At 35.5% G+C, this 23,766-nt stretch overlaps 1 protein-coding gene across 2 annotated transcripts in view; it reads left to right on the top strand.

Moving 5' to 3' along the window:
* Positions 1–22,568, top strand: part of asp (microtubule assembly factor abnormal spindle) — a 67,143-nt gene extending 44,575 nt beyond the window's left edge. For both annotated transcript variants that reach the window (XM_089234052.1, XM_089234053.1), the window contains exons 18-25: positions 2,929–6,077; positions 6,245–6,458; positions 7,767–7,916; positions 9,933–10,124; positions 11,774–11,966; positions 12,083–12,237; positions 15,148–15,300; positions 22,107–22,568. In XM_089234052.1, the coding sequence (XP_089090178.1) occupies positions 2,929–6,077; positions 6,245–6,458; positions 7,767–7,916; positions 9,933–10,124; positions 11,774–11,966; positions 12,083–12,237; positions 15,148–15,300; positions 22,107–22,394 (4,494 nt within the window). In that variant the 3' untranslated portion in view covers positions 22,395–22,568. The remainder of the gene's footprint in view (positions 1–2,928; positions 6,078–6,244; positions 6,459–7,766; positions 7,917–9,932; positions 10,125–11,773; positions 11,967–12,082; positions 12,238–15,147; positions 15,301–22,106) is intronic.
* Positions 22,569–23,766: the final 1,198 nt, after the last annotated feature.

The raw sequence follows: 23,766 nt of genomic DNA, 5'->3' as shown, positions 1-23,766 counted from the left end.
AGTTCTTGAGTAAGTTATAATTATTTGTTCAATTACTTCGTTTTTTGTGATGTTTCCATGAATTATGAAATTGAATAATGTTATAATTAAGTTATTTTGCCATGACTGGCTATCATTTCCATTCTGTGAGCAAATTTCCTACATGTTGGATGTTAAATTTACATTTTTAAGTATTTTTCCCCTTTACCAAATGAAATTACATTTCTTCAGGAATATTCATGTCAATTTTCAAGTTATTCTGACAATCGTTCTTTTTTTTTACAGTGTTTTGAAATCAGAACCTTAGTTATAATCACCCGGTATATCGCAAATCATCGCTAATTAATTTGTATTATTTATGCTTCATTAAATACATTATATTCACCTAATTTTTATTATAGTTTTTAATCATACTGAAAGTAACTGGGGAAAACATCTTTATATTATATGATTAATAATATTAAAAGAATCTTCAAACACAAAGTAATCCATTGAGTCAAGCAAGAAGTAATTAAATTGCAAAAGTTGGTTTTTGTTAAAATGTAAGAAATATTTATTGAATAATTAATATGGGAATAGTGTTAATTACAATGATAAACATTTTATTTTAATTTATTATTAGAGGTTTGAACGATTTTTCAAAAATTTTATTGTTTTTAATGTTAATAATATTTAAAACAAAAACTGGTTTAAACCAAAAAAACTTTTTTTTTACCAACCCTGCCCAAGACACAACTTTCCCACCCCACGCTGAAAGTAATTTCGAAAAAAAAAATTCCTATGCTTTTTGATTTACCCTATTATACGTATGAGTTACGAAAACCAATAACTCTAAAGCATAGCTATATGGCTGACGTGTGTAAATATGATTGCTCATTTTATTTGTATTTTAAATAGAAGTGTGAATGAGTCAAAATATTATTTTCCAAGCTGTAGTTATTTCAAAGTATGGTGAGAACTCGGTATAACACGCGTCAATCAATTTTACCGTCTATGTACAAAGCATAATTGATGAATTGTGATTACTCATTATTAAGCCATCCCACTTATAAAACCATTTTTATTTGTTCCACAGGGATGGCATAATTAACCAAGGTCTGAATGTATTTCATCCCTCCCCTGCTTTTTATTTTGGTATTTGCATTCAGACCTGATAGGTAATCCCAGACGAAAAAAAAGTAGATCATTTAAGTATATAATTTTTTAGTCCCATTTGTTTTCTATGTATTCAATTCAAAAAAAAAAAATCCCTTAAGTGTATAACCTACCATTTTAGTTGATTAACTGCTCAACTGACTGATCTCATTCTCATCCTGAAATGTCTTAAGTGGACACTGTTTTTTTTTTCCCCCCCATTTGCACAATGCATGTAGAAAGTGGATGGCCAAGCCTAAATTCTCATATTCAGCTGTGGAAGAAAAGTCGAAACACAATTTAGTAACATTTTTGTATGTGATAAATTGGTTGACATGTGAGGGGTATTGGGTATTATACAGCTTTATGTCATTCTGAAATCAATTACATTAATATTTTTAAAAGAAAATTACTTGTTAAAAGATGTATTTTACATGATATTGTTATTAAATACATTGTGGGCAAATTATTAAAGCATCTTCACTGTGTTTTGCATGACTGATACGTGAATATTATGAATTTTGTTTGGAAGGTCACAAATTTGACTGTATACAGTGAAGTCTGTATATAACAATACTGTCTTTAATGATAAACCTGCCTATAATGATATTTTCTTTGGTGTCAGTGGAATTCCTATTCAATAAAAAATAGCGCAAATGCTCAAACTCTGTACAACAACAACCTGTCTGTAACAGTATTTTTCTAGGTCTGTACAGTATCATTATAGACACGTTTTACCTGGAGTTCTGTAAGTGCTAGCACAGTCTTTATCTTATCAATGGCAGAGGTCGTAGAGGTATGATTCTAATTTAAAAATGCTCAAAAGGCGTTTAAAAATTACCCTGTAACAGTTTTGAGAGTGGAAATAAAGTGTGTAACAAAATAAAAAAAATCCTAAATTTTTATATGGTTTCTCTGTGCTCTAAATTCCAACTGTAGAAAGTTGTTGCCCAGTCTCTCCTGATGCCAACAAAAAAAATTCCATGTTTCTAAGTGCAATATTCACAGAGATATTATACAGAATTTGAAAAACGGGGGAAATTTGGGAAAGAACAGCGTAAATATGGAAAAACTGTTTTATCTGCATTTAATGCTAGTCTTTCCCAAATTTCCTCTATTTTTTTAATTCAAATATATCTGTGAATGTTGTACTTAGATACATTAATTTTTTTTGGGATCGAGAGAAACATGGCAACACCTTTCTAACTGGAAGTTAGAGCACAGAAGAACCGTATAAAAATTCAGATTTTTTATTTTGTCATAAAGGCTGTTCAAGTATTACGTCATCATCGATGGGGGAGGGGTTCTGATTTGCTGACTCTTGATGACAAGGGGGGGGGGGGTTTGGATAATGCTTACATCATCAACCACCCTTTATGAAAATATGAGTTAGGATTCAGAGGGGCAGAGCTGATGACGAAATTTTGCGGGGAAGGGGGTCAAAAATGGCTAAAAATTTGCTTACGTAATACTTGAACGGCCCCCATACACTGTAATTTCACTCTCAAAACTGATACAGGGTAATTTTTGAACACCTGTTGAGCATTTTTAAAATTGAAATCATACCTCTATGACATACGGTTGATGAGATAAAGGCTGTGCTAGCTCTTACAGGACACCCTGCATATTAATTATCTCCATCAAATGTTGCTTTGCCTAAAAATTTTACTTTGCCAAGTTTTTAGGTATTTCCTTTGCTATTGTACCTTCAACTTAGTTTCGAGTGTATGATATCATCAAAGCAAGATAGAAGGAAATAATCATTTACTGATCAAGCTTTATTGGTGACATTTCAACTAATGTTTTTCTTTGCAGGCTGCTTACAGAGGCTACAGGGAGCGTATGGCATTGCAGAAAAAAATTGAATCTTCCGTTTTAATTCAATCTGTCATAAGAATGTGGTTGCAAAAGAGCTCTTACCAGAAACTGAAGGAAGCCACGATCAAGATACAGAGATGGTATCGGGCCATTGTTCTGGGTCGTAAGTTGCAAAAAGAGTATCTCTTGCTGAAGAAAGCTACAATTTGCATCCAAGCGCACATGAGGGCAATGTTAGCTCGAAAAAAATTTAGAGTGACTAAGCTCACAATTGTGAAGATCCAGGCCTCTTTCAGAAGATATTTTGCTAGATCTAAATATCTGATGATTCGGAGCACTGTCATCTACCTGCAACAAAGATATCGAGCTAAATTGATGGGTTGGAAGTGCAGGCAGGATTATATTCAACTGAGAGAATCTGTTGTCAAAATACAGAAGTGGTTCAGAGTGCATCAAAAACATCAACAAGATGTTGCAGCTGCTATAAAAATACACGCTTTTTGGCGCCGTTACATTGCCAGACAACATTATATGAGAATTTATGCTGCTACATTATGCATCCAACTGAAATTAAGAGCATTCCTCGTAGGAAAGCAACAACGTCAACAGTTTTTAAAAACTAGGAAAAATACAATTATGGTGCAATCTTGTGCAAGGAGATATCTAGCCCGCAAGAAATACATGCAAGTGAAACGGGCTGCAATACAAATACAGAGTAATGTTCGCTGTTGGCTGGCTGTGCAAAAATACAGTCAATTCAAATCATCTACAATCTTAATTCAAAGATGGTGGAGAGCTTGTACCATGGGCCGATTACAACGTCAAGCCTTCTTAGACACTAAGGCAAAAGCCATCACTATCCAATCTGTGTATCGAAAGCATCTTGCACGTAGAGTTTTTCTGGAGAAGAAGTGTTCCGTCATCGTGCTTCAAAAAAATATCCGCTGCTTTCTAGCCATCAAGATATACCAGAACTATAGGAAAAGTATCATTACTGTCCAAAGAAGGTGGAGAGCCATATTGGTAGGAAGGCAACAACGAAAGATTTTTGTTGAAACAAAACAAAAAGTGACATTTTTACAAGCATGTGTTCGTTGCCACCTTGAACGTAACAGATACCTGAAGATAAAGCAGTCTTGTGTGACCATTCAGAAATACACTCGCCAAATGTTGGCATTGAGAAACTTCAGAAAATACAGATCTGCTATTGTTTACATCCAAAGATGGTGGCGTGTGTATGTGGACGGCAGAAATGCCAAGGAAAAGTACATTGTTATGAGAAGTTCAGTCATCACAATTCAAGCTTGGATCCGCATGATTGAAGCAAGGCGACATTACCTTAATTTGAAATGGGCAGTTGGTGTGTTAGAGACCCGCTGGCCCGCAAGATGCAAAGCCAGAGATGAAAGGAAACAGTATCTCGCTGTTAGACAAGCAATTGTTACAATCCAATCAGCTTACAAAGGTTATGTATGCCGCTCAATGTTTAACAAACATCGCTCAGCAGCAGTCCGAATCCAATCTATGACTAGGGCTTACCTCACTCGCAAAAAATTCATCCAGGAGAAAAAAGCAGTGGTAACCATCCAACGCCATTACAGGACTTTCAGAAAGATGCGTAAGCAGCGAGACGATTATAGAAACGTGCTCAAAAAAATAATTGCTATCCAATCATTTTACAGAGGGTATAGGGATCGCAAGAAGCTGTATCTGATGCATTACTATGCATCCATGATACAGAATCGGTTTTTGGGTTATATCTGCAGGAAAAAGTATTTTATGCTCAAGCAAGCAACTGTTAATATACAGAGACGGTTTCGAGCTAACCTACTGATGAGAATAGAAAGAGAGAAGTATCATCAGCTGAAGACATCAGCTATTTTGTTGCAGTCAGCATTTCGTGGACATCTGGCACGTCAAACTAGGAAGAGAATTGTAGCAGCAATCAAATTGCAGTCAACTTTCAGGATGTATAGAGCTAAGAAAAACTACCACAATTCTCGACAAACAGTGATCTATATTCAGTCGATTTTCAGAATGCTTTTAGTTCGAAAAAAATATATAAAGCTCAGGGAAACTGTGGTATTTATTCAGAAACGCTTCAGGCAATATCTACTAACCAAATCGCTGAAAAAGCAGTACTTAGAAAAGAAAAGGGCTTGTATTGTTTTACAATCTGTGTATCGTGCTTTGTTAGCTCGTAGAGAAGTTAAAAGAATTCGTGCTGCTATTTGTATACAGTCGCATATCAGAAGCTACTGCCAGAGGAAGAGATTTTTACTTGTCAAGCATGCTGCAACTATAATGCAGGCATCTGCAAGAATGGTCAGTGCAAGAAAACGTTACTGCAAGTATTTGCAAACTGTGTTATTCGTGCAGAATTCATACAGGAGAAAATGTGAAACAAGACGTATTCATGAGCACTTTGTCATTGCGAAAAAATCCTGCATCATTATTCAGTCAGCATTTCGAGGCTATTTAGCTCGCTGCCAATTCAAAAGAATAAAAGCTGCCATCATACTTCAGTTGTATTTTAGAAAGCACAAAGCAAGGACACACTACATTCTGACGAGAAGGAAGATCATAAAGGCGCAGTCAGTAGTAAGAGGGTTCATAGCATGCAGAAATTATCACAAGAGTCTGGCATCGATTGTTAAGCTTCAGAGAAGGTTTCGTGAGAACCTGTTGGCTCGCAAGCAACATGCAGAATTTGTTCATAAGAAAAGGACTTGCATTCTTTTGCAATCATACTTCAGGATGTTTCTCATCAGAAAAGCTTATTTCAAAGCCAGGAATCTCATTGTACGTGTTCAGTCGGTCATCAGGATGAAATTGCAAAGAAGGAAATACTTGAAGCAACGTGACGCTATTATTGAAATCCAACGAGCATATCGAAACATGGTCATTGGCAGAGTTGTCAGGAAAGATTTTATGCTTAAACGACAAGCAGCATTGATCGTTCAGAGTTGGTACCATACGTGGAAACAGAGATGTTGGTATCTGCACACACTGCAAAATATTGTCCGCATTCAGGCTCATGCCAGATCATTCCTTATCAAGAAAGAGGTGGAAAAGAAGAAAAGCAATGTTCTGAAAATTCAACGGTGGTGGAGGGGGATTATTGCCGCCCGCAAACATAAAGAACGGTAAAGTTTCGACATTATTTCATTTCTTAAATTGAGTTCTTGTAAAAAGAAAATAATTGGGAATGCATTAGGGATATGTAAAATATTGGTTTTATGTTCATATTCTCTCGTGAACCTCATGTGGATCATATGTTTCCCCCCCCCCCCCCCCCACTCAATTCTTTCAGAATGAATTCTGCTGTAGCTCTGATCCAAAGAACCTATAAGTGTCACGTTCAGCGAAAGAAGTATCTGAAGCAGTTGCAATCCATGATTGGCCTACAAAGTGTTATTAGAGGATATTTTGCTCGCAGAAGACTCATGATTATGAAACTCGAACACTCTTCTGCAATGGTCATACAGAATGCGTATCGTGTGCACCGTGCTACTAAAGAACTACAGGTAGTCATACAAACTTCCCTATTGTCTTCTGTCTCTTGTAACTTATAATAAAAATCCTTGGATATTGTCTAGTAGAAGATATCCAGACAGATGCCAAAGCAGCATACACTAAAAATTGTGACATATGTTGCAAAATAATCTCTGGAAGAATTTTAAGGGGGAAAAATTCTTCCATTTCTTGACTATTATCATGTTCCCCTTATTCCTACTTCATCTCCCACTCCCGAAAAATTCCTATGTCTCCGAATTTTTTTTCCATGGTTGCAAAAAAATTATTTCCAAAAAGTTTTCAGAAAATTTTTTTATTTTGGTTGAAAAAGATAAAAATTGCCAAATAGGTAACATCCGACTGATACGGAAAACTGGCTGAATGAGAAGATATCGATGTTACAAAAAAGGAAAATTTATCTCTGTCCTCATAGGGATATCGATTAACATCGATGCGTCCTCATTCAGCCAGTTTCCCGTATCAGTCGTATTAACAAGAGAGAGTGATGTTTTTTGCCATATAGGTAACATCCATTTGGCATCTCGACAGTTGAATCGATGAAATGATTTTTTATCTGGAATACCATATGTCCCATTAGGTCTGTATGTCATGTGTTTTTTGCCCTGATGGCAAATTTTGTTATATGATTTGAATCACCCAATACGAAACTACCCGAATCACTTTAGTAGCCAAGCAAAGCTTGTGTCTTCTAAGATTACATTGAAAGGACAGGATAATTTAAAATCAGGTCAGATCTGGAAAAACTCTAGCGTGGGTGGGACCATGGCTGTATTAACAGCATCAAATGTGCAAACAGATGTTTTGCCCCCCTCCCCCAAACCCAGCTAGAAGAACCTGTCTGCCAATTTACATAACATAATTTCCTTTGTATGATCTGCAAAAGAACAAATGAATTTAAAATTTTAAAAGTTCAGAATACAACCCACACCATTGTATATCCCATATTTGAGGGTTTGTATCTCTTAGTTCCTTACCTCTTGGGGGAAGAAATAATATTGCATGATATATCAATGAGACTAAAACCATTTTCATGGTCCCGCATAAAAAAGGGTGATAAAGCTCCGGCCCTGGAGTCAGTTAGTGATCTTATTATTTGTTCATCTTATTGTTTGTAAACTTGCTAAAGGAGGCCTGTCCTAAATTTTGTCCCAGGAGATCACTAAACATCTCGGCCTAGGGCAAATATCCCAAGATGTAAGAACCTGCAGGATCCTCTTCACTGTGGTCAATGTTACTTTGAATAATTTAAGCAATTTACATATTGGTATGTTTGTTGAATTATTTTTCCAATATTTCAGAGGCTGAAAGAAGAGCGAAAGAAAATGCTCCAGAGAATAGCCCATGTCTTGTTTGTCAACCTCATGGCCATTCGTATCCAGAGATGGTACAGAAGCGTTCTGTTGAAAAGAGAGGCAGAAGCAAAACTTGGCTCAATCATTCTGATCCAGGTGTGTACAAATTTATTTCAAATGGCTGACAAAGCTCACTCGCCAGAACACCATGGCGACAAAATATTTACATTAAGGTCTGAAGTTTTCGATATGTGGTTACTTACCAAATTGAAGTCTGGGGGATGACACCAAATATTTGGAATTTATATCAGTATGTCAAAAAATTTGTATATTGATCGATTTTTTTTTTAAAAGAAAAAGTATTGAGTTATAAATAAATTTTGCTGTTGATCACAATTAAAGAGCATCTTGACAATTCTGTTCCTGAAGACTCTCAAGAAATGAGTATTTACACATCGAAGAATGTAGTGGAACAGTTTCCTCCACCTCATCCAAGCACAAACACTTATATTCCTTTATGAAACCCTTACTTTGTTCAAGTACTCTGAAATCTTTAGACCAGTTGATATTCGGGCTATGCAAAAACTGGTCACCAGCACTTTTCCAATTTATACAGTAAAACTGCTTCTTACGGCCACCTCCAAGCAATGGCCACATTTTGTTAGAACGGAGTGCATCTAGTAGACTTGACATTACAATAATCCCCCAAACAATGGCCACTTTGAACATGGAGCCGCCGGGGGGGATATGCATATATTGATGAGGAAAAATAATTTTCTAGCTGATTTTTAAGAGAGTTTTCCCACTCCCGAACCTTTTCTCCCTCTGCGGAGAAAAGGTTATTTATGCTTTCTACATAATGTACTTGAAAATCATGCTAGCAAATAAGAGTAAAAACATCCAGGGGTACCCCAAGCAGAATGTTTTGCAATGAGCCCTGGACTTACTGGAAATGTTCTGCAGTGAAAATTCCCATATAATAGTGTCTCTTCACTACACTTCCTAAAATTCTTCCAGATTGTTCTGCGACATATGTCACAGATTTCCGCATATTCTCCTTTGGGGATCCTGGATATTAATTTTTTGAGATGTATGTGTCAATTTTTTTTTAAACAAGAATGTATGTTGGTGCTTATGTCTTCAGCTATTGGATTGGACTTGGGAACGATGTGGAAAAAAGTCTAGTTGAATGTCCAGTGTGAACAAAGAACTATTTGGGGTTGCTGATACACAGTCTCTTGGTTCATATCAGTTTTTCTCTTATTGCATTCTACCTGAGCACTGCAAGCATGAATTTTAGGATGCCTTAATAGTGCTGTAGATCGATTAATCAATTATAATATTACCAAAACATAATCATGTATTTTAATATAATCAATTTTATAACTATCACAATCAGTTACAGAATGGATTGGTATTTCACATGCTATGTACATAGATTGCAAATTTTAGGGATTTTTTTCCCAGAAATAAAACTACCACTCCCAATAGCTTCCATATTTTCACGGTCCTGTTAGTGGCTGTTGTTAGGAAGTTATACTGTACTTTTATTGCAAACTGGAATGTAGTTCTCCCCCCATTTTACATCCTGTCATATTTGTAAGCTTCTGGTCTTGAGTTGAGTGAAGATATAGTGAGAATTCACTTGGTTTGGTTTGTCTAGCCCAAGAAGTCCTTGATTCTTTCTTTGTTTAAACAAGGGGTCCTCCAGTGAGTCTTAATTCAAGGGTGTGAAACCTTTTAAGAGAGTGCTGACCACTTAATTAGGTGATATATATGTGTGTAAATATGTGTGTATTAGGTGTAAATATGCAACAGGTTGTGATTCAAGTGAAGTGATCTTTAAATATGCTGCAGATCACTCAAGTGGCCTGGAAATGTACTGTGGGACACTGAAGATCTGGAACTGTGCCATGGGTCACTCAAGTAATCTGGAAATGTGCCACTTGGTTAATTTTTATGAAATTATGTTTGAGGTTATAAGGCCATGTCAGATGACTCAAGGGCCACGGGTTGTTTAGTAATCAGTAAAACTGATGGAGAGATTATTTCTTTTTTGTACAACAGCTATCTATTCATTTTGTGTGTGCTATTATCTTTTAATATGTTTCATATTTATTTGCATAATTAAGGGTATTTCACAGTGTTCTTCTTTTGCTTGATCATTTCTAGCGCTGGTGGCGAGCTGTGTCTCAGAGACTTTGGTTCCTAAAAATGCAGAAAAATGTGCACTGTTTCCAGATGGCAGCAAGAAGGCATTTGCTCGAGAGAAACAAAGCAGCAATAGTTCTTCAGTCTTGTGTAAGATCATGGTTGGTTCGTAAGGATATCGAAACTAAAAATACTGCAGCATTGAAACTACAGGTGTGTGGTCACAAAAAAAGATCATTTTGATTAATAAGTTGAGAATTATTTTAGTTTTTATTGTCGTTCAGGATGAAGCATGTAGGTATATGGGGGAAGTAAAGTCGTTATTTTGTATTGCCTATACAGTATTTTGCTGCCCATAATTTGCCGCATGGTAAACACATAGCATATACATGCCGTATATACTCATGTATTAGCAGTGCCTTCCTTCTTACTTCAGGCCACCAAACTGTAATAAATTGAAATCCTGTGTATAAGCTGGCTCCTAAAAAAACGCATTTTAGAGGGAGAGAAAAAAAGTATATTTTTATGCAGTAAAAGTTGTAATGAAAAATGATTCAAACTTTATTGCTGTTTTACTATTTTCTCTTTTATTAATTCCCAAAAAATGTGGATTGCATGAAAATGTTTAGTCTGAGAAATCTGTCTAGAGATGCATGTGTGATGTGCTAGTAGGTGCTGCCATCATTTTATCATTGCATTTTATCAATGGGTTGTGGTCTATGTTTATATATTGCTGCAGTTTCTCTTGCTTGGATTTGGTAATCGGAAGATTACTTGCGATGATTCTCCCATGTAGCATTTGAACCTCCTCAAGGGGTTGAATTTTCAGAAGTCTCATCTCAGTGGTTATTTACATCATAAAATATAATACTGATCAAATTTCATATTTAAAGATTCAGTGATTTTTGCTAAGCAATGATTACTCTGTTTAATCTTTGAATCCCCCTTATAAACCTTGTTGGGCATTTTGCCTGTTGTGGCCTTGTATTTGTATTTATGACCTCTTTAGAGGTTGAATTTCAAAAAACCCTTTCTCAATGAGTCTTTACGTCGTAAAATGAAACTACTAATCCGCTTTATCGAGGATTAGTTTGTCCTGGACTGGAGTATGCTGTAAGGTTTTGGAGACCATACCTACAGAGGGACATAGAATTGGTTGAAGGGGTGCAGAAAAGAGCTACGCGTGTCTTTATTGGCACACAGGGCTTGAGTTATGAAGAGAGACTTCATTTTTTGAATATGTTTACATTGGATGAACGCAGGTGTCGAGGAGATATGATTGAAGTGTTCAAAATTTTCAATGGGATGGATAGGATTGACCATGAACTTTTAGTACACCGCCAATCTACTGCTTTTACAAGGGGACACCAGTATCGATTGGTGAGGGACAATGCAAGGTTATGGTGTCACAGGGAATTTTTCTCTAATAGGGTTGTTAATAAATGGAATAGCTTACCCCCGGAGGTAGTAAATTGTAACATAATTGACACGTTTAAAAAGAAATACGATAAACATGTTGGGGTAAATCGAGAAGCTATCCATTCTTAGAATAAGACAACCATAAGTATTCTTTATGGGCATTGTATAATATTTTATCATGTGTATATATTGTTTATAATTTGTGTTAATTGCATTTTTAATTGGGTTGCTGTTTTTTGTTTTTTTTTTCAAATATATGACATCCATATTTTTATGGGCATCTTTTTATCAGCCACCTCGTTGGGCATTTTGCCTGTTGTGGCGTTGTATTTGTATTTGTATAACCTAATTTCATATTTTTGACTTTAGTGGTTTCTTCTTGGCGATGATGAATTAGTCAGGACATGTCATTGTGTATATATATAATTAAATTTTTTATGCAGGCCTTATGGAAAGGTTATAAGGTGCGTTGCTCGATAGCAAGTGAGAGCGTCAACAGAGCCAGACGGAAAATCTCTGTTGCCAATTCTCGGGCCTCAGAAGAAATGAAACTGTCGAATAGGACAAGTCTGGGTCTTGACAACTTGTTGAAGTCTCGCACTCTGTCGCATGTAATGAATGCTGTTATGAATCTTGGTAAGTGAATCTATTTTGATGTTAAAATGTTTTTTTTTAAAAATAACTCTGATGATGGATTGATATATAATCAAATTTGTATTGTCATGAATATTATTACATAATTTTTTTTTCAGATGTGGCGACACAGTTCTCATCTGTCTGCTGTGAGAGGGTTGCACACGCTGGTGGTGTCCAAATTCTCATTGAACTTATCAACAGCTGTAATCGAAGTGTCCCGCACATGGATATCATCCGGTATTCCATAAATATACTTCTGAATTTGGCAAAGGTATTTGTATTAATAGTCATCATTTTTACTCCTTTTAAATCTAATTTTTTCAGGATCTTGATTGGAAGTTTTACTTTCTTTTTTCTTTTTTTTTTTAAATCTTAAAGATGCAATCAAGTTTCTATGTCTTAATTTTATGGAGTTTTTGTGTCCTAATTTTATTACAATTGTCTGATATGGTAACATTTAAAAATTGCTCATTTGGATGTTATATTGAAGAAATTTGGTTTTTGCGCAATGGCTGGTGTACCATATACAATTATCAGGTTTTATTTTTGTATATCCCAATTGCCTGATAATCATTGCCACTTGAGTAATTTTTTTTCTGAGGGAAAAATGACATAGGGCAAGATCAAGAGAATAAGCTGGTTGTAAAAGTACCAGAATGTGGTATTTTGACTGGCAATTTGACACCAGGAGAGACCCGTGAGTCCTTGAACGTCTGCATGATTTGGTGTGATACAAATGACTAGCTTTTGGAAAAGCCAAGTTGGAAGTGCTCCATTATGACAGTGTACTGGCTCACAGGCCCCTCTTGGTGTCACATTACCTGTCAAAACATCACATTCCATTGCTTTCAGTACCAGCTTATTCCCATGTGACTTTTTAATCTGATAAAGAATTTGCTTAAGGGGCAATGATTCTCAGTACGAAGAAGTGCAGCGAGCAGCAAGAAAGGCACTTTAGAGTGTGACAAAAAATGCCTTGCAATCTTTGTATGAACATTGACAAAATTGCACAGGTTAGTTACTTCGGAGGAAACTGCAAATAAACAGGTTCTATCTGTATTCATTCTTTCACAATAAAATATGTCTTAAGTAGTAAAAACGGGTATAATAAGGCGTTGTAGCAAAAACTTGATTTTTGCACTGTGGATGGAGTAACGTTACACTGGAATGCACTTACACTTAACCTACATGGTCATGAATGATGAAAGTTTAAAGCAGAAAACAGAAAATTCCTTCTCCAGGGTTGAAAGGGGGTATAGGCAAAAATATGCTACTGCCATTTTAATAGTGTATCATGTTTCTCCTGGTTTTTAGTGATAATAACTTAGGATGTTGATTCTATGTTTAAAAAAAAAACATGGTCTTGAAAGAATTTTCATTTCGTTGTACAAAAAACAAGATAAATGGAAGTAAAACATATTTTATCCACGTTTATATGCTGTTTTTCCTCAACTTTTTCCATTTTCTGAATTCAGACATCTCAGTAAATATTGCATTTCAAAATGCAGAATTTTTTTTGGCATCAGGAGAAACTGGGCAACAACTTTCTAATTGGGTTCTTGAGCACAGGATGTCCGTATAAAGAATTAGTCAATTAGTCAGTCGGTATAAAGAATTACAAAGTCAATTATTTTATTTTAGTGGCTATACAGCCCCTTGTAGTATGAATGACATATCTGACATATCTGACATTTGAATACTTTTTCTAATTGGAAGCATGCCTTTAGGATCAACGGTTTGCTAGGAATTTGTGATGTGTGCTGTTACCTATGCAACCTTGTATATGGTAGGCATCGATTGATTAATGATTTTTTGGGCAAAGGGGAAGTTACTTTGAGTACTCAGACTTGTAATGGCCTTCTTGCCTGAAAAGTTATTTGTCAATGAATGAAAGCTACAAAAAAATAAATAAAGCCTCATTATACGTTGTCAGTCAAAATTAGAATGAAGATGATTTGATTCTAATTGGCTGTCCAGAAATTATTGATTACAAAGACTGGAGTTGTTCTAATTTTAAGGACGTGGCGAGGGTTAGACTGCTTAGTGTTGCGAATAAATCGCATAGGGGAATTGAATTCCTTGATTTTCAAAAGAGTTGCAAAAAGCAGGTACCTTGTTACTTTTCATGTTTGTTTGCTTTTCAAAAATTTTAGCCAGCTACTTCAATTTTCAAGCTGTCTAGATAATTAATGTAAAGATGGTTTTATCTAATATAACATTATAGTTGGCCTCAGAAAAAAACTTTCAGCATCTAAATTCATTTGAGATTTAGTGTGATGGCAATTTATTTCATTTACCACTCCAGCTTCTGTCACAATTATTTTCTAGAAAAAAATGGAAGCTCTTTTACTATTACTACTTAACTGTACATGCACCTCGTATGCATTCCTCTACGGAATTTCTAATGAATTGGTACATACTGGAATGTGTATGTATGTATTTTGAATCTAATGTGAAGTTTGTTTATGTGTAATGCTCCCATCTGCTTTCAATTTTTCTAACCGTAAGTGAAGTGTAATGATTGATTAATTGTACCATTATAGGTCTGAGTTCTTTTACTGCTGAAGATCCCTTATGCAAATTCATGTGGATGAAACAATTAAAATTTCCTTCTGAACTACTCCTTTTTTTTAGCCCGTAATCATGATTCCGTGTTGATTACACTGCTCAAGACTGATTTTGTCCTCAAAAATATTTCAGTGATTTTGGGAACGCTGATTCTGAATCTGTTATTTGTTTTGTTAAAGTGACTGTTATTCTGAGATAAAATGAAAATTAAATTTCAATCGTAGTACATAAGCAGCATACAAATCACATTAAAACTGTGCATTATAAATAAATACAGTAAATCATTGGTGAAGATATTGCAGTGATTTTAGGGTGATTCTTGGGTGCTAAATCCAAATCAGGCATAGGTTTTGTCAAATGGCCTCTAGTTTTTAAGATGAAGTGGGTACAATGTAAAAATAGAAATCCTCATAAATTAGTGGCTTCAGACTACATTGAATAGTGAAGAATATGTGTTATTTCAAAAACTAGAGCCAATTCAGCAAAAGTAATAGCAGTTTTATTTATTATTATTATTATTTTGATTGAGTTTTACAGAATATATATGCCGGCCTTGAAAGCCTGCATTCGTATTAGATAACTCATGATTATTGTCACATGTTGCATATTTCAGTATGAAAAGACTGTGCCTTACATCTGGGAATGTTCCGAATCATTGAATACCATCTTGGAGATGATGAAAATCTTTAGAGAAAAAGGTGTCTCCATATTTACTAAGTGCTGCTCTCTCTTGTGGATATTGAGTCAAGATGTGTCGAGAGCTCAAGTAAGTACCAGAACCAAAACTTTGAAAGTACAAAATGCAAAATCAAGTTTATACCATTGAACACTCCCTAGAACAGTGGACACCTACTTTTATGTGCCTTTTAGCTCATTTTTTCATGAGGGTGGCAGGCTCTCAAATGTCCAAATCTATCCTTAAAAATTGATTCTTGATCATAGTGATTTCTTTATTTGTTTCTGGGTGCCAAGGAAAAGTCTGACAGCGATCAGGGCAGTCCTAGGTACAGGGTGGTCATAAAATAACTTTGCCAATATAAAGTTGATGCTCGTTATAACAACCCCACATAGCAACCATTCCATTATAACGATTGGTGGGATAAGTCCAATGTTTTCATACAACAAATAACCTATGTTAGTTCATTTGATATAATGACCTTTCAATGTAATGTCCATTTTCGATGGGATGATGAGAGTAGTTATAGTGAGCTTTGACTGTACAAGCCTCTAGCTGCCAAAAAAATCAATAAGTGAATGAAATTCGAAACATGGGTGTTTCAGAGTATATGCTCGAGACTGAAAGAAACGAAAACCCCAGCTCTTGCTGTTAAAATCACAATTTGAAAATTTTTTAAAAATTCAGATGACAATGCTAATATTCTATGCCAGTGACAAATCACTTGTCACAACCAAGATCTAAATGAGTACCGTGAACAATTCAATACAATATGTGTCAAGATTATTTAATTTTTTTTTTTATTAATAATTCAAAACAGCACACATAAATACATGGACACAGATATACAAAATAAAATAAAGACAACAGAACAAAAAACAAAACATACACTATGCAGCTCTTAGGGACCCATTTGGTCCGTCCTAGAGCTTAATAAATATTATATATAATAAACGGCACGCTCGATTTATATTTCATTTCATTCATTTTTTTTTTTTTTTTCTAGATATTTCAAATTTTTCCTTGGTTACCTATTTATATTTTCAATAAACCTTTCAAAATTCGTTATAGAGTTTGAGAATGTGAAGATTTCTTTCTTGAGATGTTTATTTATTCTAAGGTCTGATAATTTTTTTCCGAATTTGTTACAAATAGTTGGTCCTAGGTAATTTATACTTTTTTGAACAAGGTATTTGCTTGTTTTTGGAGTTATATACAAGAAGTTGTATCTATTTGAGGTTCTATCGTTATTAGTTTTAAGAAATAAATTATGGTTTTTAGTCATAAAAATTATCATTTTATGCACATAAATTTGTCTTAGATCAAGTATTAAAATTTCTGATTTCAGTAGATCTGGATTATTAAATAACATTACCTTACGTTTTATGCGATTATAGATGTTATTTAAGTTCTTAATATTGTCGTGATAGGCACCTCCCCACACTGTAATAGCGTAAGTTACTCTTGATTGGATCCAGATTAAACTCTAGAAAATTATTTTGATACAGCAAAGTTCACTATTTAAATTAATTTACAGCTTAGAAATAAAAAAAAATGAAGTTTATCACCACACATTTTGGTCAACAATGATCTGCTAATCCACACATCCAGTCTATGGAGAATACTGTCCAGTCCATGTTCCAGGTGTCTTCTCTGAGCTCTCCGAACCGAGTCAGCTGTTCCTTTACATCTGATCATCCTTACATCAAGCAGCACTTGTGGATTCAAACATGTTGTCTATGAGAGAGTTAATCCATAGCTTGGACGCAACAACTCTCCAAGTTGGTATTCAACTAGACCAGTGTTTCCCAAAGTGGGCAATGGAATGGTACAAGGGGGCGATAGAACCTACTGATTTAACATTAGATCCTATGGGTTTACTTGAGTTGGGGGGCGATGAGAGGAAAAAATTTCTGATGAAGGGGGGCGATGGAACAAAAAATTTGGGAGACTATGAACTAGACCATAGTCTCCAAAACTTTTTGTTCCATCACCCCCCCCCCCTCATCAGAAATTTTTTCCTCTCATCGCCCCCCAACTCAAGTAAACCCATAGGATCCAATGTTATATCAGTAGGTTCTATTGCCCACTTTGGGAAACACTGAACTAGACCATCAACTGAGATGAAGAGATCAGGAAAAGTAGGCAACAAGACTGTTTCATCGAACATTATATACAGCAGCTTTTCCTAATTTCGGAAGGATGGCATGGCAACACCACATTGATTTAGTGTAAGCAATCAGGCGTTAATTTCAAGAAGATGATGCAGCATCACAGTCTATGACATTAGACAGATACTGGATAGTTGTGATAATAATAATAATAATCAAAATTATATTAATCAATAAGCACTTATTAGTAATGATATGTTTTCTTTCCACCCGCCAGGATCTGATCCATTACACTAAGTTATCAGCAAAATGAAAAACCGTGAATGGTGTTGGAACGCACCTAAACATGAATGGTTTGTTGTAGTACTAGTAGCATCATAAATACCAGCGCAGAATGCAGACAAAGATCTCACCAAGGGGGTTAGTGAGCTAAACCCTCTTCTGGTGATTTAGTTCTGGAGTAATGTGATCCACATGTTTCTCTGTCTTTGTTTAGCACCGGCATTTATTATGCTACCGATACCATTCCAATGTCATAAGAGGCTAGAGGCTCGTATATGAGAACGTTTTATGATCACCCTGTATATAGCAGCTGATCAGCTTATTTGTAACATAACAGTGACAGTAATAAGGACAACTTGATTTGTCTGTCCATGAACCTCAAACTGCCCAATGAAGAAGTCTTACCAATGCTTGCTAGTGGTTGCGCTTGTGAGTACACCAAAAATTTTATAACACATGCTTTGTTGATCTATATCAAGAGCTACTTTCTATTTGAGGGGAGTGGCAAAATAACAAACTACATCAATTTACGATTTTAATTAAAATTCTCTCACCAGATTAAAATGGAAATCACACCTTCTTTATGCACAATAACTGTTTTTCGGTATATTCTGGAATCGAACTGAATTTTATGATACAGTTTCCATAGCTGCCAAGTCTCCCGAATTTCAGCTTCATCCCTCGACCTCCCAAAAAGTTCTTAAATCTCCTGAATTTTTACGAAAATCACAAAAAATCCCTAATTGTCCCTAAAAATTAACTTCTTTATTTAAAAAAAAAATCCCCTCTTATGAAAACCATCCCTAAGGAATTTCTTGTGGGGCATGAAGTCTTTTGCCTCTATTTTTTTCTCTTTCAAAATGACGTCACACTTCGTAAATAGGGAAATTCTCTATTTAAGGAAGTTTTACAAACCCTCTGGTAACAAGAAAGTTATTTGTCTTATCGTGCAGGGAAATAGCTTAGCAGCCAATAGTCCTGGATAATAATTGAAGATTATGGTGATGCACATGTGGTCAAAATTTCTTTTGTTGAAGTTACGTACGTGCGATATAACAAAACATGAATATACTGATAAGCAAAAACATTTAATCAATTTTAAAGATACTTATTCCCCGATGAATTTCCTTTCATCAAACGTTCCAGAAAGGGTAGACTTTTCCTTTTTGTGCAAGTTGTGTTACGGACATAAACATCGATCATGGAAAGACTGCCATCATCACTCATGTGAAATGAAAAAAAACATCAAGCAAGTGTCACAAAAAGTCAGTGTTCTTCTAAAATTGGCGCTTTTTTCCCCTTCATCTTCCGATGATTTTGAGTCATTCACGCAGAATGTTTGTTCACTGTGTTTCTGATTGAACACAATATTTATTTTTTTAGATCACCATTTTGAAGTTTTGGCCTCCAATTTCACTTGTTTTTTGCGTAGGGGTTTTATTCCCAAGGGTAACTTCCATGTGTGTAAAATCCCTATTTTATTGGACTTCAATTTTTGAGTAGAGATTTTATTCCCTATGCTTTAACTTTTATATGTGGTAACTCCATATTTTATTTGGAAAAATCCCTTTTGTATTTATTAGGGAGTGGTTTTAGCATAAAATATACGGGTTTGTTCAAAAGTCTCCTGAATTTTCATTTTCAAAAGTTGGCAGCTGTGAGTTTCATATGTTTAAAAAAAACTGCTATTATATAAAAACTGCTAATATTTGAAAATTCAAATATTGCTCCACCTGTAGATTTTTTTAAATTAAAAAAGGCTTGTCATAAAGCGAACATCTAGTTTTTGCATTCTTGTTGATCGTTTCTCAAGCTGCATTGCTATGTTGATGTACTTTAAATTGGTTTTGTGCTGAAACTTTTAACATATTTATCAAAATAAAATACAGGGGTATATACCATCGGTCTTTTTTTCACACTAAACATAACTACTGTCATAAGCATACTACTTTGAAATTTACTGTCATTTTATCCACATTTAGATGCGAGTTGAACCCAAATTGTGTGCACATGTTTTTTTTTCCTTACTGATGTCTGATAAACGTAAGTCTGAGTGCATATCTAGTGTTGTGTGTGAAGTTTGTGCCGCCATCTGTGTTCCGAATTGCAGTGAAAGGACTCATATTCGGAGCAAATGACAAGACATTTGCTCAGTTGTAGGCAGACAACTGAGCAAACATAAACTTAAGTTCTGAGCTTGAATGTTTGTACAGTTGTAGGGAGGGCCACAACTGGAGGAAAGCAGGATGTGGTGCCTCAAAGCAGAATGTTTTGCATTGTTCTGCAACAAGCCCTCGACTGACTGGAAATGTTTTGCAGTAAAAAATCCCCACAAAAGGGTTTTCTGCACTGATTCTTCTGTGGCGTCCGTAGCTGATTTTGGCATAGTCTGCTTTGAGGGTGCGATGGTTAGGAAGGGGCCCAAGTTTTTTTTTTCAAAATTATGAGGAAGGTGTGTCAAAATGGGTACTTACTTCTCCTGGATGATAGCATAGCTGCCAAGTCTCCCGAATTTTTCGGGAATCTCCCGAATTTTATCTTCATCGCTCGATCTCCCGAAATGTTCTTAAATCTCCCGAATTTTTACGAAAATCACAAAAATCCCTAATTGTCTCTAAAAATTCCCTACTTCATTAAAAAAATCCCCGCTTATGAAAACAATCCCTAAGGAATTTCTTGTGGGGCATGAAGCCTCTTTTTTTCCCTTTGGAAATGACGTCACACGTCGTAAATGGGGAAATTCCCTTTTTAAGGAAGTTTTACAAACTCTCTGTCCAGCCAATAGTCCTGGATAATAATTGAAGATTATGGTGATGCACATGTGGTCAAAATTTATTTTGTTGAAGTTACGTACGTGCGATATAACAAAGCATGAATAATGATAAGCAAAAACATATTTAATCAATTTTAAAGATACTTATTCCGATGAATTTCCTTTCATCAAACGTTCCAGAAGAGGGCCGACTTTTCCTTTTTGTACAAGTTGTGTTACGGAAATAAATATCGGTCATGGAAAGACTGCCATCATCAGTCGTGAAGTGAAAAAAAAAAACATCGTCACAAAAAGTCAGTGTTGTTCAAAAATTGACGGTGTTTTCCTTCATCTTCCGATGATTTTGGGGTCATTCGCGGAGAATGTTTGTTCACAGCGTTTCTGATTGAACACAATATTTATTTTTACATCATTGAAAAATAATTAAAATTTTGACGTCCAATTTCACTTGTTTTTTGCGTAGGAATTTTATTCCCAAGGGTTTAACTTCCATGTGTGTAAGATCCCTATTTTAATTTGACTTCAGTTTTTGAGTAGGGATTTTATTCCCTATGCTTCAACTTTTATGTTTGGAAAATCCCTATTTTATTTGGAAAAATCCCTATTGTATTTATTAGGGAGTGGTTTTAGCATAAAATATGGGTGTGCGCGAAAATCTCCCGAATTTTCATTTTCAAAAGTTGGCAGCTATGTGATAGTGTCAAATCTCCCCAAAGTCCTGGAAAAAATTCCTTAACTTACTCTGAACATTATTAATGTCAGGCAGTGCCAGAAGATTGAACAAAGATGGGGGAAGTGAGAAAAAAGTTTTTTTTACTTCGAAACATAATGCAAAAAATCTTGTTAGAGAGCTTTGGAATTTTACATTGGCAAAACTAAACCTACCCTTCCTGACAAAAATTCCTGTGTTTAGGCACGATGAAAATGGATTTAACTAGAATATTTCGAATGTCAGAATGAATAACATCTTTTGCAATTGCTTGGGCTGCCACTCAGAAACATAGCATAAGAATCCCCCCATTAACAAAAAAGCGGCCACTGAGAATTCAAAAGTTTTTTCCAAAAAATGGGACAAGAATTCATTGTAAGTGTATACTGAAAGAAATTCTCTGAAGATTCTCTCTTCTCTGATATTTTTTAGAGATCAACAGATTAAAATTTTCAACGATTAAAAAGAATGAAAAATGACCAAAACATATGGACATATGACTGATTGCTGGAAAATTCTTAGAATATCATCAATAGCTCAAAAATGCCCAAAATATCATGTCATAAAAATCTGAGCCCTAATAATAACCTTTTCAAGAGGCCCCAAGAAAAAGTGTTCCCTGACCCCATAAAAGCCCATTATAGCCCTGACCTCAAGATACACAGAAATGAAATGCTGCAGAATTATTCTGCATCTTTTGGATTTTATATCTAACGTATGTAGGATATGGATATTAAGAACAAAATTTTTAGATGTTTGAGTATGTAACTGATATTTTGTGTTATATTCTTTATTTCTCTGTATCGCCACTCAATGGCACTTCTATCTCAAATATTAGCTATGTTGTTTTTCCCTCCTTTTGAGGTAGTTGTTCGTTTGTATCAGCTTGAATCAGTCGTTCCTGTGCTCCTTTGCTCATGTCTAAATAAACCTTTTATATTATAATTGAAACCTTGCGTTCTACGTATATATTGGTGCATTCGTCGTTCATATACAAATGTATTATTTACTTTCATTACAGGAGATCAGGAAGAGGAAGTCAGTCATTGAGCAAATCATGAGCTTCCACTACTTGGTGATGAGGAAGAAGAAACTGGAGGACAAACGCCTTCAAACTAAAGCCAAGATGATTGATCTCAGCAGTTCATCTTTCTTGTCTTCGTCAATTATGCAATCCCCCCGTCCCTCGAAAAAAAGCCTCCTGATTCAGCCCGACTGGATGCTAGGTAGAGAAGTCATGCGAGAGTTCACAGATCCAGTGGCTGCGATATGTGCGCTGATGAAATCTTTGCAGTTAAAGAGCAAATGAAAGGCCTACATAAGTTCATTTAATTAGATTTTTTTTGGGACTGTATCATTTCCAGTTTAAGATTGTATATATATTTCGATTTTTTTTTTAACACAAGTAAAGTATTGCTCGTGTTTTCATTTTTATTAGCGAACAAACCACTCATTTCATCAAATAAAAGTTTTTTTTAGTATAAAAATGTGTTCCTGTAGATTCTGAGCAAAGTGCAGTGTATTTTCATATTTTGTAGGAGGCGATTTGAAAATTTCAGAGAATTAATTCCCTTATTTTAATTAAAGAGATCAGAGACATGATGATGATACGTAAAAACCTTGCATCTGTGCTGCTGTCGTCGAGGAAGTCAGAGGACACGGAACGAAATCCACATAATTTAATTTAATTGTGTAGAAGGGAACGGGGGGGGGGGCCTCAATATGGTGGTATACAGTTGAATCATGTTACAGCTAAAATCTCGTTTTAATGTGAACACTTTTTAATCCCCCAGATAAGTTAACACAGGACCAATGCAAACACCTGGAATTCCTTTATAACATAATTTTGTTGTAACAAAGTGGTTTCTCTGGTCTCTTGCAGTTCGTTTTAACGGGATTCAACTGTATTAGAATAGTGTTTTTAAACCTTCCTTAATCCATGCCCCCCCCCCTTCAGACCATTTTTCCCTTCTCTGTCTTATTTGGGGCCTCTCATCATCATCTAGAAACAATCATTTCTAATTACTGTATTTAGTTCATTCCTTGTGAACAAAAATTTTATAAATAAGATCAGTCTCTGGACCCCTTAGCTGACGTTCAGAGCTGGTTCTCTTTTTGATGTTTCATGCTGTGCAGTCTCAACATGATAGTTTCAGGCAAAGTGATGTTCCGGGAATGGGGAACAGGTATTTCTGGAAGCCCATTGGCTGAATAAGTTGCTTATTTATATACTTCAACTCAAAAATCATAGCACCGCAGATGCCATTATATAGCTCCTCTATGGTCATGAGGTTTCAAACCAGGATTTACGGAAAATGCATTGTCAACACACCGCCACAGATAATTCACCTGTAGGAAAATTAACCACTGGGAAAATTGACAGACCCAATTGTTCAACATGAGTCAGTGAGCAAGAGACTGAATTAGTCAGTTAATGACTTGTTCACTTGCTCATTCATTTTTTCATTGGGTGATTCATTTGCTTGCTCATTCATTCACTAACTCGTTCACTTGATCAATCACTCATTTCGAACTGTTGTCAGTGAATTTTATCAGCAAGGAATTGCATGGCAGTGAATTTCCCGGACACGCCCTACCAGGGAGCTTGTCTCAACAGTAAAATGCCCTGCCCCACCAAATGATAATCTGGAGCCCCAACCTTCCAGTCTGGCACCTAGCCC

The sequence above is a fragment of the Pholcus phalangioides genome, unplaced genomic scaffold (assembly GCF_987345545.1).
Source record: "Pholcus phalangioides strain wild (caught in Gottingen) unplaced genomic scaffold, Ppha-v1.0 ptg000008l_1, whole genome shotgun sequence".
In the NCBI taxonomy this organism is placed as follows: Eukaryota; Metazoa; Arthropoda; class Arachnida; order Araneae; family Pholcidae; genus Pholcus; species Pholcus phalangioides.
Note: the sequence above shows the minus strand (reverse complement) of the source record. Positions and strands in the feature narration are given on the sequence as shown.